At 37.2% G+C, this 16,368-nt stretch overlaps 1 protein-coding gene across 4 annotated transcripts in view; it reads left to right on the forward strand.

The window, feature by feature from the left end:
* The first annotated feature begins 970 nt into the window (after window positions 1–970).
* Window positions 971–16,368, forward strand: part of PhKgamma (phosphorylase kinase gamma) — a 55,424-nt gene continuing 40,026 nt past the window's right edge. For 2 of the 4 annotated variants that reach the window (XM_071691364.1, XM_071691366.1), the window contains exons 1-6: window positions 971–1,129; window positions 4,540–4,686; window positions 4,964–5,092; window positions 7,621–7,741; window positions 9,065–9,228; window positions 16,203–16,293. In XM_071691364.1, the coding sequence (XP_071547465.1) occupies window positions 4,563–4,686; window positions 4,964–5,092; window positions 7,621–7,741; window positions 9,065–9,228; window positions 16,203–16,293 (629 nt within the window). In that variant the 5' untranslated portion in view covers window positions 971–1,129; window positions 4,540–4,562. The remainder of the gene's footprint in view (window positions 1,130–4,539; window positions 4,687–4,963; window positions 5,093–7,620; window positions 7,742–9,064; window positions 9,229–16,202; window positions 16,294–16,368) is intronic. The other 2 variants (XM_071691365.1, XM_071691367.1) reach the window with 1 other exon arrangement.

A 16,368-nucleotide genomic window follows, 5' to 3' on the forward strand; every position in this document is an offset into this window, starting at 1 on the left:
TAGAGAAAGAGGGAATGAATTATTCCATTCCCGCAAGAATAACCCCAGCTATACGTTTGACGGAGACAGAAGCATCACCACATGAGACAGTAATTTACTTACAGAAAGTGAGAAAAGAATTTCCTCAAGTTACTGCAGTCAGCTTTGTTGCGCCAATATTCACGCTTAGAAGGGGCCATAGGAGGGGAAGGTGCCGATAGAGTAGATATATTTATGAGAGTGTGGTAAGATGAACCCAATGGGGGCGAGATTGTGTAGTTACATCGCGAAGTGTTGCAGGTGAAATGTTAAGGATTATTTCGTGTCAGATCTATTCATCAAATTTCTTTCTGCTATTAGTGTTAATTGTTCCTAGTTTCTATCTCTTTTAGTGTGATTTGCTCTCTTACACAAACCAGTTTTTGCTATGTTTGCCTTATCATTTTGTACTTATGTAAATGGAGGTTATAAAGAATAGTTACATTATTTTTCTACAGTTCTGGGCAATATTGTATTTATCATTTCCATTAACATCTATAACCTGAAAAATACAGAGATAAGTAATGCGATATCTTTTCACGGCTGTAAACCCACCCTTACGTTTTTAAAAATCTAAAGGAGCCTGTGCATAGATAAACATAAAAATATTATTGTGTTACTACAAGAAACGCAAAGTTGAAACCAATAATGAAAATATTTTAGACATAATTATTGTATTGCTACACCGAGGGTAAGACCAAAACAACTCTGGAATTCTGAACGAAAGAATGTAAGTCTGTCTGAAGCTCCGCGATTATCACGTCTCCCATCTCATTTTCAGTACAATTTCAATGAGAAAATATACATATTAGCAGAACAAAATAATTCCTTGCCGTATAAGTTTTCGAAATATATCTGAGCTTATGAAATCTCGTCTTTTTACATCCTGATTACTTTATTAATAGATGTGTGTAGCGCGAAGCAATTTGGCAAAGAATGAAATGTGTAGGACACGGGGTTGATCAGGTCAGCTGGTGAAGGTGAGTTGTGGCTCCACCGTTAGCTGTCCACTACGTACGTCTGCTCCCGGGGTTTTGCTCTTCTTATCCATCAAAAAAACCCCTCACCTTATCACGAATCCGTCACTTAGATGTCGAGAGAGTAGATTGAGGTAAATATATACATATTTAAGGGAATGGTGTGTGGAGTGGTTGGAGTTCACAGTTTGAGGGCGGCCTGTGCATGTTTGGGGTCGCAGAAACATCAGGGGGTAGTAAAGTTGGCTGCTTATTATTCTAGACACATGCCAATTAGAATTATGCTCACCCTCCTAAAAAAAAAGAATGTTTGAAGTTGAAGGTATCGGTAATGACATCAATGTTGAATCGATCATTTTTAGGAAAAAATGTCCCTTGAAGTTCTCTTGGGTTTGTCTTGCCTTTCTTCTGTAACCCTAGAGGTGGATATATCTTAAGCGTAGGGATTGGTGGTCCTGAATTGAAGCCTTTCTTTTATAATTACTTTACTTATTTGCAGTGTTAATTTTCTGTCTTGAAACGGAATCAATGTTTTCCTCTTTCCCACATTTTCATATTAGGGAGGATTATGAAAAGCGGGTCGAATGATAAGAACATGATAAGAAATGGGTTCAAAAATACCTCTGAAGGACTGGTTGTGAGGCCTAGAGAATACAGATGTGAATTTTGTAAACTGTATAAAATGAAGGTCTTGATAACAGGTGAATCCTTACATTGATAACAGTTTTGATATAGAGTGTGGGATTTAAGGTGTACCACCTGCAGCTCCATTAATTCTAAATCTATTATAATTGCAAAGGGCTTTGAAGTACAGGGATATTGTGGGGTAAAAACATTGCAGATGAACCCCTGAGAGTGATACATATGCATTATCATCTGAATAGCAAATAGATACAAACAGGAGGGATGCCTGAGGTGTCCTGACATAATTTTCTAATGTCCTCATGCGTAACGCATCTCTCTCATGCTTTGTATTTGATGTTATTTGAAAACTACAATTGTAATGGTTTCATGCTTACATCCAGATGGTAGGCATTTCATGTGCATATTTGCACTACCTTGCTGACGCGGGAAACAGCAGTTAAGTATAATAAAAAAAGATAAAAATATATGCACTAAAAGGTAAACAAATGTATTTTGATGCATGAATGCATTCAGGTACACTTAAAATTATGCAAGAAACGTATTAGAAAAGACATAAAGAAGTATTTTTATGTAGTATGGGTACCTATTGACCTATGAATACTTGCAGTGAGATTTTTCCAAGACGGCAGGGCAAGCACATAGCACTTAGTGCACAAACTTGTTTGTTAGGTGTTCATTTCATCCACCACCCATTTACTCATCATATATCTTGCTTGATATATGATGCTTTTTTTTGTGATGGCTTCTTTATTAACGTAGTTGCCCATCCGAGGCTCATCTGGTTTTGTGTCTAAGAAATTGGGTGTCCTGTTTAAATGTAGAAACTTTCTCTCTTCTGAACAGTTGCTCTGTATATACAAGGGATTGATTCATCCTTGTATGGAGTACTGCTCTCACATTTAGGGTGGTTCTATCTCTGTGTCCTTACTTGACAGTCGAGTCAAAAGTGGTCCGAATTATAAACTGTCTCAGGCTAACTTCTGAACTTGAATCCCTTGCCCTATGCTGCAATGTTGGCTCACTTTCCCTCTTCGATAGGTATTAGTTTGGTTTTTGCTCCCAAGAGGTGGCTGCTTGTGTGCCCCCACCACTAGTGAGACCACGCAGTACTCGGTGGGCTGCTGTGTCACATGATTATTGTGTGGCCATTGGCAACTCAAGGGTGGGTCGTTTTGACAAGTGCTTCTTTCCCTACATGTCGAAGCTTTGGAACTCTTTACCTTCTCATGTCTGTACCATGAACTATGACCTGGCACATTTCAAAAGACAGGTCTTTCACATCCTCAAGAATTTGTAAATACCTTCCCTTGTCATTTCTTTTTCTGCTTCATAATTCTGTCCTTGATGTGGACTTTTGTCTATGACTGGAACCTTCAACATAAAAAAGGTCTTTTCAAAGTCAGTCAGAGCTGTACAATATACTTTTTCTTTTCTAAGGGTCCAGCAACTGGAACCTGTTATTATTTACTAAGATAGTCAGTACATCTGTAGCCTGACCATAGCTGCTCTCACAGAGGCTTTATCACAACCAGTGCTTGCATATTGTTTCTACTCATATTGCTCATGAATTAAACCAGTGGCTCTTATACTTATCAGCCATGTTCCTTTCATTCTGTTTGTCTAATTTTGTCTGGCTGGTGTTGAAGTTGCTCCAATTTAGCCCCAGATGAAACTCATTCACACCCATTTGTGCCAGCTGTTGAAGCCTGTATTTAGGGAAACTACTGGAGTACATCTGTATAGTTTTTTAGCCAAGGTTTGATAACCCAAAATGGGATGCATTGTACAGAAAATAAATCATCTGTTGATTTAGGAGAAAATGTAATTTTCATTGAGTTGAAGTATCATACCTGTTTTCTAAATGAGAATCTTAGTGGTACTACTCACCTGGGTATCTGGAGGGTTAGTGACAGTTATGTAGTGAGCCAGCACTTCAGTTGTTGTTAAGTTGCACTCCAATGACCATAGTAGCTGTCTTTTCTTCCTCCAACACATGGACTGCTGGCATTTTGTTTGCAAACACACAATCTCCTTGTCACAAATTGACGACACTAAATTCACAGAACTCTTTCTTCATTCGCCTGCAGTGAGCACTATGTGCTAACCCTGCTTTTTGGCAGAATGGTAGGAGCAATAGATAGTAGTTGGAAGGAATATTAGACAGGAGCATTAGGTAGAAGTAGTTGGTAGGAACATATGTGAGGTGAGAACATTAAGTAGAAGTGGTAGGCTGGAACATTTGGTAGTCAGTTGGAAAATTAGGTAGGAGCCTCTGAAATCACTGCACTAGAGTTGCCTACTGCTAGTGGCCTTTTAAAGGTGAGGCACTGAAGGCTAAAAAGCAGCACTGGAGTTTCCTTGTTATTGAGACTTTTACCGTGGCCACCCTCTTGTGGGAGTTCCCAAAGGGAACAGACATCAGAGATATATATAGAAAGATAATCTCTACCTCAGTGCAGGTTATTACTTTAAGCAGCTTGCATCTTGTTTGTTGGTTGTTATTGTCAAGGAGAAATGTAGTGTCCTATCAAAAGAATATTTTTCATATAGGGCTTGTTTGATAAAAGAAGGACAACTTCATCTCTACATATGTGACTCATGGCTTCTTAGGTATAAAAGGGGAAGCCATTAAGGCCTCAGTCTATTACACCTTGGAGTGTTTGTGAAAGTGACTAAGCTTTCACTTACAGAGCTTAATGGAGAAAAAGTGTCACTTTTTCCTGAATAGCCTCAGGTTATATGAAAATTTTTTACTTTTTGATAAAAGAAATGTATATACTAGATGTATCACGTGTGTATTTTGTTATACTGGTATTGTGCATATTTTGGTAATTAAGAATTCCATTGTCAGAGAATAGATTAACTGTTTTTACTGTTGTTTATATTATCTCTCTCACAGTTTCCCTTGAAAACAAAGCAAAGATGGCAGTTGACGAGGATGGAGATGTGCTGCCTGATCGTGATGCAGCAAAAGGATTTTATGCTAAATATGAACCAAAGGAAGTTTTAGGACGAGGTGGCTGCTCTGTTGTGCGCCGCTGCATTGGTATGTAATAACCATGATCTGCAACCCTTACTTTTCTCTCTTCTGTGGCAGACAAATTTAAATCCTTTAGCCTTTTCCTTTAACATAGCTTTTGTAATTGTGATACTTTGTTTCTCGTCTCTGGACCTTCTCTGATAAGTCTTGGTGCCTTTTCAGTTATGATGACCAAACTTGAGAAGCTTAGTCTACTTTTGACCTATGTGCAATTTTTGTAAGATATAGACAGCTTTGTTTCATTTGGTGTTTGATGGATTTCATATTGTTTCTTGGATTACAGAGAAGGAGACAGGCCAGCAGTATGCTGCTAAAATTATTGACTTAAGTGACTCTTCTGAACATGGAGTGTATGAGGCAACTATTCGGGAAATAGAAGTTCTACGAACAGTAGCTGGGCATCCGTACATCAGTAAGTAAATTCTCATATTATACTCAGAGATATTACATTTACGTAGATGTGGACAGTACATTGTAATCTTGTTTCTACTCATGCTTTTTCTCATGATTATCAAAGATGGACCTTTGAAGACAACTTAGATTTTAATGGTTACATGTTTTTATTAAATGACCTTGTATCAAACATTGCTCATACCAGCAAGAATTGCCATGTACCTTACACTGTGAATGTCATAAACATTCTAAAAACAAGTGCACAGCTAAGCAAGCAAATAGCTTAGTTCCTCATTGTTATGTGCATGTTAATAACTATATTACTTTACTGCAACCAACTTGAAAAAATTCTTCACTTAATTACCATTAATTACATATGTATGTCAACACTACATTTTTGCAGCTCATTGAGCATTTAACTTTACATCACTTAATGTTCGCCATTGATTACATAATGCATGTCATCACAGGACTACTGCAATTCAGCCAATGTGGAACTATTTCTCTTAATGTTCAGCTAATCACCACTGAATGTGTTATGTATGGACCAAAAGATTGCTTTGTAAAATCTCCTGTACTATTTTATTTCGATAGACTTCACTCATATGCTTATCTAAGTTCCACCTTGATCTTAGGCACTTTTGGGATTGATTAACCAGTTACTGTTATGACCCCCAAGAATGTAATTCCTCAACTATAAATTTTCAGCTGAATGGCAACCAGAATTCAATAAACTGTTATTTATTTTATTTGTTGATAATGGGTCTGAAATCACAATCAGAAATAAGTAATTCTACCCAGACCCTTAATAAGGACAGTACTGAGGGTAAAATATGTAAGAAGTACAACTCTTTTTTTGTCAATACCTCTATTACTCATTAACATTCTTGATTTTCATACTGATATAAGCTAGCTTAATCTTTATCACCTGTGATTATATTTTTTGTAGAGATTCTGAAAATAAGTAAAAGATACTTGACATATTTTGGTTATATACTTTTAACCTGTGGACTACCGGGAATAGGGTCATGGAACACATTAAGTTTGGTCTAAATGATTTATCTGTCTCCAGTGTTGGTACCCGGTGCTTGGGAACCTTCTTTTGGTGGTGGGGATTTCATGTATTGTGCATTGATGACAAGTATGTCACTTTCATAGTGACCATGAACAAAAAAAGCATTTTAATGTAAATGGCAAGGATATTTCCTTGTATGTCAAAATTTTAACTTGAGGACTAGGAAAAGAAATATTTTTCTAGATCTTTCACATAATTGAAGCTAATTGTAAGGTACTGGTGGTTATCCCACCATTTTAGGAGTTGATCATTCTCGTGTTGAAAATGGTACTAAAGTTTACCTTTGGATCCAGGAGTGTTAGCTAAAAGACTGTGACTTCTGGAATTCTCTTCCATTTGCCCTCAACCATTTTTAGCTGTCTAAACAGGCAATTTTGCTACGTTGGTAAGCTTTGGTCACTTATTTCTGGGGCAGCTATCTCTGTCTTATTGGTTCATAGTGGAATTGATGTGATGAATGAAAGCATCTAAAGTATTTTTTTTACCCCAATTTTTTAATGAAGAAAAGGGGGAGACAAAAAGTAGTGTTGGAAGATGACTTTAGTATGCCATCAGGAAACAATGCAAAAGTGAACCCTGATGACTATGGCTTAGAAATGGGACTAGAACCTCTTGACAGAGGAATTTCAGATGACTCAAGTTTAGGAAATGAAGCTGAAAAGTGGAGCCTTAATGCACTTGTTTTATATTTACCATAAGTTCAGTGTACCTTTAAGAATCCTTCAGTACTTTTCTATGAAGTATTTCTTTATAATTTTTTGTTTGTTTAAGGTTTTTTTTCAAAGTAGATGTAGGCATATGTTGATGAAGGTGGCAAAGTGAGGGAGGAAGATGGGGAAATTTAGGAAGAAGTGGAAGGATTGAATAAAGAACCTTTCATGTATCATGATCTGAACATTCAGGAAAAAGAGAGCCCTGCATTAGATGGAGTAGTTTGGTACATGATTGGTGGTGGGAATTGGTTGAATCAGGGTGTAAAATTAATTTGTGGATTTTTTGGGAGGGATTTGGATGTAGATGGTAGAGTCTAGTTTTAGTACATTGCACTGTATACATGACTAGCAAGAGATTATATTTGTGTGAATGAGGGCCTTGTTCTTTTGTTTTTGACACTACCTTGTAAAAATGGGAAAGGCAGTTTGTTGTAAAAGAACACTTGGTTTGTGCAGTCATGCACATATCATTACTGATATAATGAAAGTTGTTTTATATTGCATCCATTTTCAATTGTTAAATGCATAGAAGTATACATTTACCACATGACAAATCAGCCTAGTTATGCATAGTGAAAAAGTAAGATGCACTTATGTTGATATCACAGTTCATCTATAATATATTGGAAATTGAGGATGTCTGTGAGCGATTTGAGAGGTTTTGTGTACTTCATCCACTCAGTGGACCTCAAAATGGATTTAATCATGACAGTTAGATAGCTAGAAATACATGTATCCTTCACTAACTTTACTTTCCAGTTGAACTCCATGATGTATTTGAATCGTCAACCTTCATATTCTTGGTGTTTGAGCTGTGTGAACATGGTGAGCTATTTGACCATCTTACAACAGTTGTTACTCTTTCTGAGAAAAAAACAAAGTAAGTACTGAACATAACTATTTTATTAGGAATAGTTTCTGTATTCTTCATTGGCTGTATCTTTTATTCTTAAAAGTGGTTTTATGAGAGTCTCACAGACTAGACATTTTGTGGCCTTGAATATATATATATTCTTGTGAGAATTTTTTTCAAGAATGGGATCTGTAATCATTCAGAAATGTTAATTTTTTCGCTGAAGAGTCTTGTGAAACTTTTATAGAATACAGCTATTCCATTTGTTTAGAGTGACAGTCATTTCCCTGTTCCCAGTAAGAATGTATCTTATGCTTGTCTAGGAGGCAGCTAATGGATATGATGGAAGAGCTGGAAAGTATCCTTTATGGTATCTTTAAGGATTTTTTGTTGCTTACTGTCAATAATGATTTCTCCAGCATATGTGTTAGTAATATTTTGTGCCCTGAACATTTCATTCTCCATTTATTCATGTCTTGTGTGTTCTACCTGTATGTGTACTTTCAGCCATACTGCTGTGAATCTTCACTAACTTTTCCTCTGTAGGAATACATTCTGCATAACTATATCCTCTTTAAAGACTTTTTTCCATGCATGTCTTTATTCATGTAATGTTTTTGTTATTTTGGTATCTTTCATTACTTTAATTGTTCTCCATTTATACAATAACCATGGTTACCCATACTTCTTGTTTTCAGGATACTCTATGGATTCATACTAATGCATTAGAGGTGAGACAGGCACTCTTGTCACACAAGCTTTTACCACAGTTTACTTTTTTCCACTCTGAAATGCTCCGTACATTTCCATTTTTCCCCTCTGGACTGTCGTCTTCAGTTACCCAGTACCAGTCTTATTTATCAGCATTCCCATGTACATGAACCCATTTCCATTCAATGGGATATCACACTGACTACCCATATCTATCAAAAATAAGAACATTCTTCTTCACATCATGCCCGTATCTGTCAAAGATAAGAACATTCTTCACATCATCAAAGCAAGCCACCAGCAACCCAACTTTTATTGTGATTCATTCAACCAAAAATGATAATCCATGCACAGTAACTGTAGTAGCTTCCAATTTCCTCCACCATGATTCATCTCTGCATCACAGTCTTCCCACTTACTTTTGTCCCAAAATGCCCTGTGGAAAAAAAAAGCCATCATAGTGTGTATTTCAAACAACACACTTTTATGTCATGCATTCACACACAAAGTCTGCTTACATTGTGAAAGTTCATTACAGTATTTGCAAACATTTCCAACACCATAGAGTCAAGGATTTGTAATCTTTATCTTGATTTAGCTGCACAGTGTGAATAAGGTATGTGATTTTATTTTTTCCAGACTTATTATGAGGCAGTTGTTTGAGGCACTGGCCCATGTTCATGGCAAAGGCATTGTGCATCGGGACCTTAAGCCTGAGAATATTCTCTTAGATGACAACTTTAACATCAAGCTTACTGACTTTGGCTTTGCAAAAGTACTGAAGCCTGGAGAGACGCTGACAGGTGTGTAACTCTGTACATTATATTTCTGTTGTAAAAATTGTGAGGCTGTTAATAGCAATTAAGTTTTTATTTTTAAAATGTAAGGTATATTGTTATATACTCCTTAGAAGTTATCTTTGTAACTTACTGCATGCATGTATATAGGACATGTACCACAACACAAGTCCAATTCTTCTTGTTAGATGGAATTCCATTTGTGTCTTAGTGAATGACTGCATGCATATAGACATGAACAACTACTCAAGTCTAGTCCTTGTTATGTGGAATTTCATTTGTATCTTAGAAAATTAATTGAGTTAGTTATCCCAAGCAAGAGTTTTTCTAAACTTTTTCTTCTGTTGAAGCACTCAGGAACCAGTAAGTGTTATACTCAGGATAAGTTGTATTGTTATCTGGCATTGGTTAAAATAAACACAGAATTGCATATTGGTAAGTGATTTTTTAGTTTAACAACTCTTTATCTGTGCTTTACATATTGGGTGCTGACCCTCCCTATGTGCAGATATGATAGCAGGAGGGAAGAAATCACATGATGCATAGAGCAGTCTCCCAGAAGAGTATCATATGGTGCTTGGAGCCATATAAGGAATAATTGAATACAGATAATCAGCAGAGAACCACATCTCCCAGCATAGATACAATGCTTGAATGCTCTGTATGATCTTTCCTTACCATTCAGTAGTTAACTTAGCTAAGAATTACAAATACTGCTCTGTGCCTGATATGAGGAATTCCTGAGGAGTGCTTTGTGCCTCATTTGAGGTCAGATGTTTCCTTCAATTATTTGAATTCCAAACTGATATATTATGTATGTATGTATGCATAGATGTTGCAAGCAATGCAACAGTGCATTACAGTTACCCATGAATTGTCAAAGGGTGTAACTGAGTCACACTTGGAAACCAGATTTTCATGCCTACTATTGTCGGAATTTTTAGAATAAAAGAAACAGTTTCTCATGTATTAGGGTTTACTTTTTTATGAAAATAAGGTCATTTTTTAAACTTCTGGTAAATATGTTCTTTCTCTGAGAATGCTATGTAAATGTATGAGTAATGTATATAATGTGTAAGATATATATATATCCCTGGGGATAGGGGAGAAAGAATACTTCCCATGTCTTCCCTGTGTGTCATAGAAGGTGACTTAAAGGGGAGGGGGCTGGAAATCCTCCTCTTCCATTTTGACTGTACCAAAAGAAGGAACTGAGAAGGGGGCCAAATGAGGATTTTTTTCTCTTAGGCTCGGTCCTCTGTTCTTAATGCTGCCTCACTAACGTGGGAAGTGGCAAATATGTGTGAATAAGGGCAGACAGTATGAATTATGTAGATGTGTATATATGTATAAGTCTGTATATGTATATATATATGTATACGTTGAGATTTATAGGTATGTTTATTTGCGTGTGTGGACGTGTATGTATATACATGTGTATGTGGGTGGGTTGGGCCATTCTTTCGTCTGTTTGCTTGCGCTACCTCGCTAATGCGGGAGACAGCGACAAAGCAAAATAAGCAGCGGATGGAACCATGGAAGCGGAAGTGGATCATAGGGTGGGGAAGGGGCCGAAAATTCTGGGAGCCTTGAAGAATGTGTGGAAGTCGAGAACATTATCTCGGAAAGCAAAAATGGGTATGTTTGAAGGAATAGTGGTTCCAACAATGTTGTATGGTTGCAAGGCGTGGGCTATGGATAGAGTTGTGCGCAGGAGGATGGATGTGCTGGAAATGAGATGTTTGACGACAATGTGTGGTGTGAGGTGGTTTGATCGAGTAAGTAACGTAAGGGTAAGAGAGATGTGTGGAAATAAAAAGATCGTGGTTGAGAGAGCAGAAGAGGGTGTTTTGAAATGGTTTGGGCACATGGAGAGAATGAGTGAGGAAAGATTGACCAAGAGGATATATGTGTCGGAGGTGGAGGGAACGAGGAGAAGTGGGAGACCAAATTGGAGGTGGAAAGATGGAGTGAAAAAGATTTTGTGTGATCGGGGCCTGAACATGCAGGAGGGTGAAAGGAGGGCAAGGAATAGAGTGAATTGGATCGATGTGGTAAACCGGGGTTGACGTGCTGTCAGTGGATTGAATCAGGGCATGTGAAGCGTCTGGGGTAAACCATGGAAAGCTGTGTAGGTATGTATATTTGCATGTGTGGACGTATGTATATACATGTGTATGGGGGTGGGTTGGGCCATTTCTTTCGTCTATTTCCTTGCGCTACCTCACAAACGCGGGAGACAGCGGCAAAAAAAAATATATATATATATATATATATATATATATATATATATGTATGTATATAATCCCTGGGGATAGGGGAGAAAGAATACTCCCCACGTATTCTTGTGGGGGGCTGGAAATCCTCCCCTCCAGTTTCTTCATTTCCAAAAGAAGGCTCAGAGAAGGGAACAAAGTGAGGATTTTCCCTCTTGGGCTCAGGTCTTTGCTCTTAATGCTACCTTGCTGACATGGGAAATGGTGAATATGTATGAAAAAATATATATGTAAATCATGCCAATGGAAAGTGTGAAATTTCATCACATTTGGAAAAACCTTAAAGTGTGTAATGTTTTAATGTGTATATAGAATGAAATCACACCTGGAAATAAACCATAATCATCGTATACTGTTCCATTAGTCATGTATCCTACTCTGGCTAAAGTCACTGTTTTGTTCTTTTGAGCTTCACATACACTTTGGTTAGTGGCACAGTACACGAACTCACACCTCCTCCATCTCTAAAGCAACACTTGAGAACACATGATACAACTAATCTTTCAATCTCCTCTGTAGATTTTCCTTCCTCCTTTAAGGAAAAAATCATTGCATCATCCAAACTTTCCAATACCAAATCAGAGTGACACCATCTGCCAAAGTGGGCTGGATGGTTCTCAGGGTCCCTTCAGGCAACATCAAGTGACTTGGACCTATTCCATTCCTCAGGAGACAGCTCCCACACTTGGCTTTTTCTTTGTTCATTTTTGTACCATTTTTGGTCTTAAATCCAATGTTCACTGTAGAAATCATCTCTCACTTCTCTCTGAAACTCAACAGTCAATAGCTACTTCCTCTCTCTCTACATTATCAAATTGCCAACTTCAGTCATTACCATTATGTCCACTTCAAGGATGGCGTTTGTGTCTGTAGGATTAAAGAAAAATCCAATTGCTTGCCTCGTGTACCTTGATTCTCCCAACTTTGGTCTCATACAGCTTAAAATTTTTATACTCTCTATAACTTTGCTCTTATATTTTATGTATTCCCCCCAATTCTTTTGCCTATGTACAACTTCAACTTTTTGATTTTGAAGCCTTGTTTTCTTCACATCCATGTGCTGAAATCCATCTATGCAGGACATTTCAATGTACACTAAAAAGTTTGGTTAATGTTCTACTTGGGATTATCCCTAGAGAATCAAGGCCTTTCCCCCTCATTAATGAATTTGAACATATAATTAAACACCTGACACAAGTTCCTAATTGTCAAAACCACTCTTTCAGGACACACACATAAACACATTTTTATTTTAGCACACACATAAACACTTTTATTTTAGCTCTCTTACAACAATTATACTATTTCTTCCCCCTTAGGGTCCTCTCACCAAAATTTTATATCTCCCATTTTTGATTAGGCATGCTTGACCTCCATCTCCCTCAAAATGCCAAATTTGGTGCTTTGAGAGAGCTCAGCAGTCATCTTTGCGTGGCTTCTCACTTTCCCTGGGACAGGTATTGCTTCATTGTCTGAGATATTTCTTGTCCGTGCAGCTTTTATGTTCGTTAGGATGGAGTATACATCCCATCTTCTACTGTCTTTCTTCCCCCAGTTATGGTTTATTCTTTCTTCTTCTGATGCTTATCATATGAGGAACAGAGTGCACCTGATGCAGATGGAAGCTGATTACATTTAGGGAAAGATGTATGGTAATAGATGCTTGGCAGCTAACTGCAAACATAAAGAGCAATGTTTTATACATGAAAGCAACTCAGCAAGGAAGATACAGAATTGCCAAATCAAGTGTAATACCTGGAAATGCACTTTGAAGACATCAGATGAAAAGACATGAATACCCAGTGGGGAAGCTGGAATGCTATTCTAATGCAAAACTAGAACTTACAGACATACCTGGAGTGACTATAGAAACTTCCAGGATAAGGTTAGACCCATGGTTGATGACAGTGCCAGATGAACCTTGAATAGACAACTACAGCAGTGGAGTAGCTCTTGAGAAATGTAGCAGAATACAGTGAACAACACATGCAGTGAATAGAGGAATGGCTGTTGAGAGAAAGTGTTATTCAGCAAACAAGACAAGTGATAAGTACTGTGCACTAACCCAGCCATCATAGCAAAACTTTATCATAGGTACCCCAAGGTAGGTAGCTACTCTTTCTCTCTATCAAGTGTCACTCATTTAGTTCAGATAGCTGTGCTGTCTTTCTGCCTTATCCACACATGGGCTGTGGGTCTTCAGTCCTCAAACATACAGTCTCTCCTTCTAACTTAAAACACTTGATAACACTTAACTCACGTGATACATTTTTTTTTAAGTATTTGTTCTTGTGGTGAGTGCTATATGTTAGCCTTGCCTTGTTGCAAAGTCTTGTTATAAGTACTCTTAAGTAAGTAAGGACTCTCTCTCTCAGCATGGCAGCCATAAAGAATATAAACTTAATGACATACACATTGTAAAAGCTGAGCTAGATGACTGTAAAGATTTATTAGCAAGAGTGGAAAAAATACTGAAGGGAATGGAGAAAACTGATCTGATAACTAGACAGTGCTGTGACTTCAACTTTCACTTAATACAAGGGCGGGAAAGAGGAGAAGAGTATAGATGCAAGTGAAAATACAAAGAAAATATGGGATATGAATATAATGTCAGAGAACATTTCTAACGAGAGGGAATATCATAATACAATACAGTAACTAGTGCATTGGCTACAGTATTAAGCAGTGATCATTATGTGAAGACTTATTGTAAAAATATTTTCATAGTAATTTACAAAACCATTAGAGAATATGTTTATCCTGAGGATTATCTATATGATTTTAACATTTGCTGTGGAAATGTATGACCTCCTATGGGTGATGCAGTGCTAATAGAGAGTATATTGAGAAGATATGACTATTGAGTTAAGAAATGAGTGTTATGATAATGAAAACTTTCACTTAGACAAAAAATGTTTGATGTATACATAAGAAGAAAAACTGAATACTGCTGTGTTGTATTGTTTCTAAACAAACAAATGGATAAACAGAAATAAGCACCTCTGTGATGTTCTAATTAGCATTGCTGATTGCTGTTCCATTGGCCTAGGTTCAGTCCTTGGTTCAGGGAGACTACACTGCTCACTTAGTTGTTCATCCATCTTCTGGTTGGTAGATTAATGGATACCAACTTACAAAGCATCACAGTTGTGATTAGGCCTAGCCAGCTAACAGCTTGTAACTCAGCTTTAGTTAAGCCAGGGATGTCTGTGTCTGAGGACATGGCACTTAGCTTAAGGGCTAGTAAGCCCATGAAGTATTAGTACTATACTTTTTGGAGTGAATTCAGAAACAATTCACAAGGAAAGTGGAGGGGATTAAACTTACGAGTTGTCATGAGAGTTTGAAAGAACTCCTAACTTTACGGTCTAGAAAGATATATGATAATGATAATATTTGCTTGACAAGAAATTGGTAGGATAAAGGACAATATTTTGAACTTGAAAACCTCCCAGCAAGGAAGATACTTGAGTTATTAATCGGTAAGAATTCCGAGAACGTACCTGAAAGTTGTACAGAGATATACAAGAATCTTGCAAGAAAGATAAAAAGAATATTCTTTGTATTGTCGAGAAAAAAGGGACATGTTTGGAACAGCTACAGAAACATTTAAAAGAAAGAATATTCTTTGTATTGTCAAGAGAAAAATGGGACATGTTTGGAACTGCTACAGAAAATTTAATAGAAACTTGATATATATGAATGAAGTCAAACCCAGTTGAACCTGGCATTGACAAATATGCAGTGAGCATAGTGACAGAATACAAAGGAATACAAAAATAAACTATCAAGGAAAATGTATGGTTATTGCAGTGCTGTAGACCTACTCATTAGCAAAATCTCATTGTGGGTGCTAGTGCAGTAGCAAGGTAGGTACTCTCCCTCTGCTGAAATTGATAAGTTGAATAGAATTTGGGAGCACTCTTGAAACTATCATCCAAGATTAAGTGAACCTCAACTATGCAGTTTAGAAAGAAGAAAACTGTGTATAGTGAAGCCCTTCAAGAAAATATTTTAGAACTAGCTGCCTCACATCATGGAAGAAACAGACACTGAATCTGCAAGTATTTTTTTGAAAATATGTCAAAGTTGTTGATCAGAAATATTTTAGTGGAAAATAACTAAAAGGTATTGAACAAACACATTTTAGAGCCAAAGGTGTTGAATAGAAATATTTTAGTGCCAAAGGTGTCGGAACAAAAATATTTTGGAGCCTAATTAGAAAGATGGAGAGACTTCAGTGTTTTGCCCACAGAGATTAGAATTTTAAGTGGAATGAGCACTGAATCATTCAGAAGGAAATGAAATGAGTGGCTAGAGTCATTACTGGATCAACTCACTATTGATAGCTATAGAGAATGAGTATGATTGTAGCATGAATTTTCGTATGTACTGTGCTCTATCTCTGCTTCAAGGAAAGTCTCTCTCTCTCTCTCTCTCTCTCTCTCTCTCTCTCTCTCTCTCTCTCTCTCTCTCTCTCTCTCTCTCTCTCTCTCAGGTTGTTGGTGATTGCATGCTTATCTTTTTGTTTCTTTTATTCAGTATACTTTTAAGTCCTTGTATTTTAGATTAATGAATTAAGATTAATCATATATGTATCGTTAGGAAAATTTATCATTATTAAGTGTTCACTATACTATGCGAGTTACATTCTTGTGTACCTAATACTGAATGGAAAATGTAAGACGTAGTTGTGGTACGCAGAACTGTGTGGAACACCGGGCTACCTAGCGCCAGAGTTGCTACGATGTAATATGATGGAAGAAGCTGCAGGATATGCTCACCAAATTGACTTGTGAGTATAGGGAATCCAAAGTAGCAGCAGACAGTGGTTGATCTCTGTTTTCCTTTTGGTAAAATTATTTTGGGA

The sequence above is a fragment of the Panulirus ornatus genome, chromosome 50 (genome assembly GCF_036320965.1).
Source record: "Panulirus ornatus isolate Po-2019 chromosome 50, ASM3632096v1, whole genome shotgun sequence".
Classification (NCBI taxonomy): domain Eukaryota; kingdom Metazoa; phylum Arthropoda; class Malacostraca; order Decapoda; family Palinuridae; genus Panulirus; species Panulirus ornatus.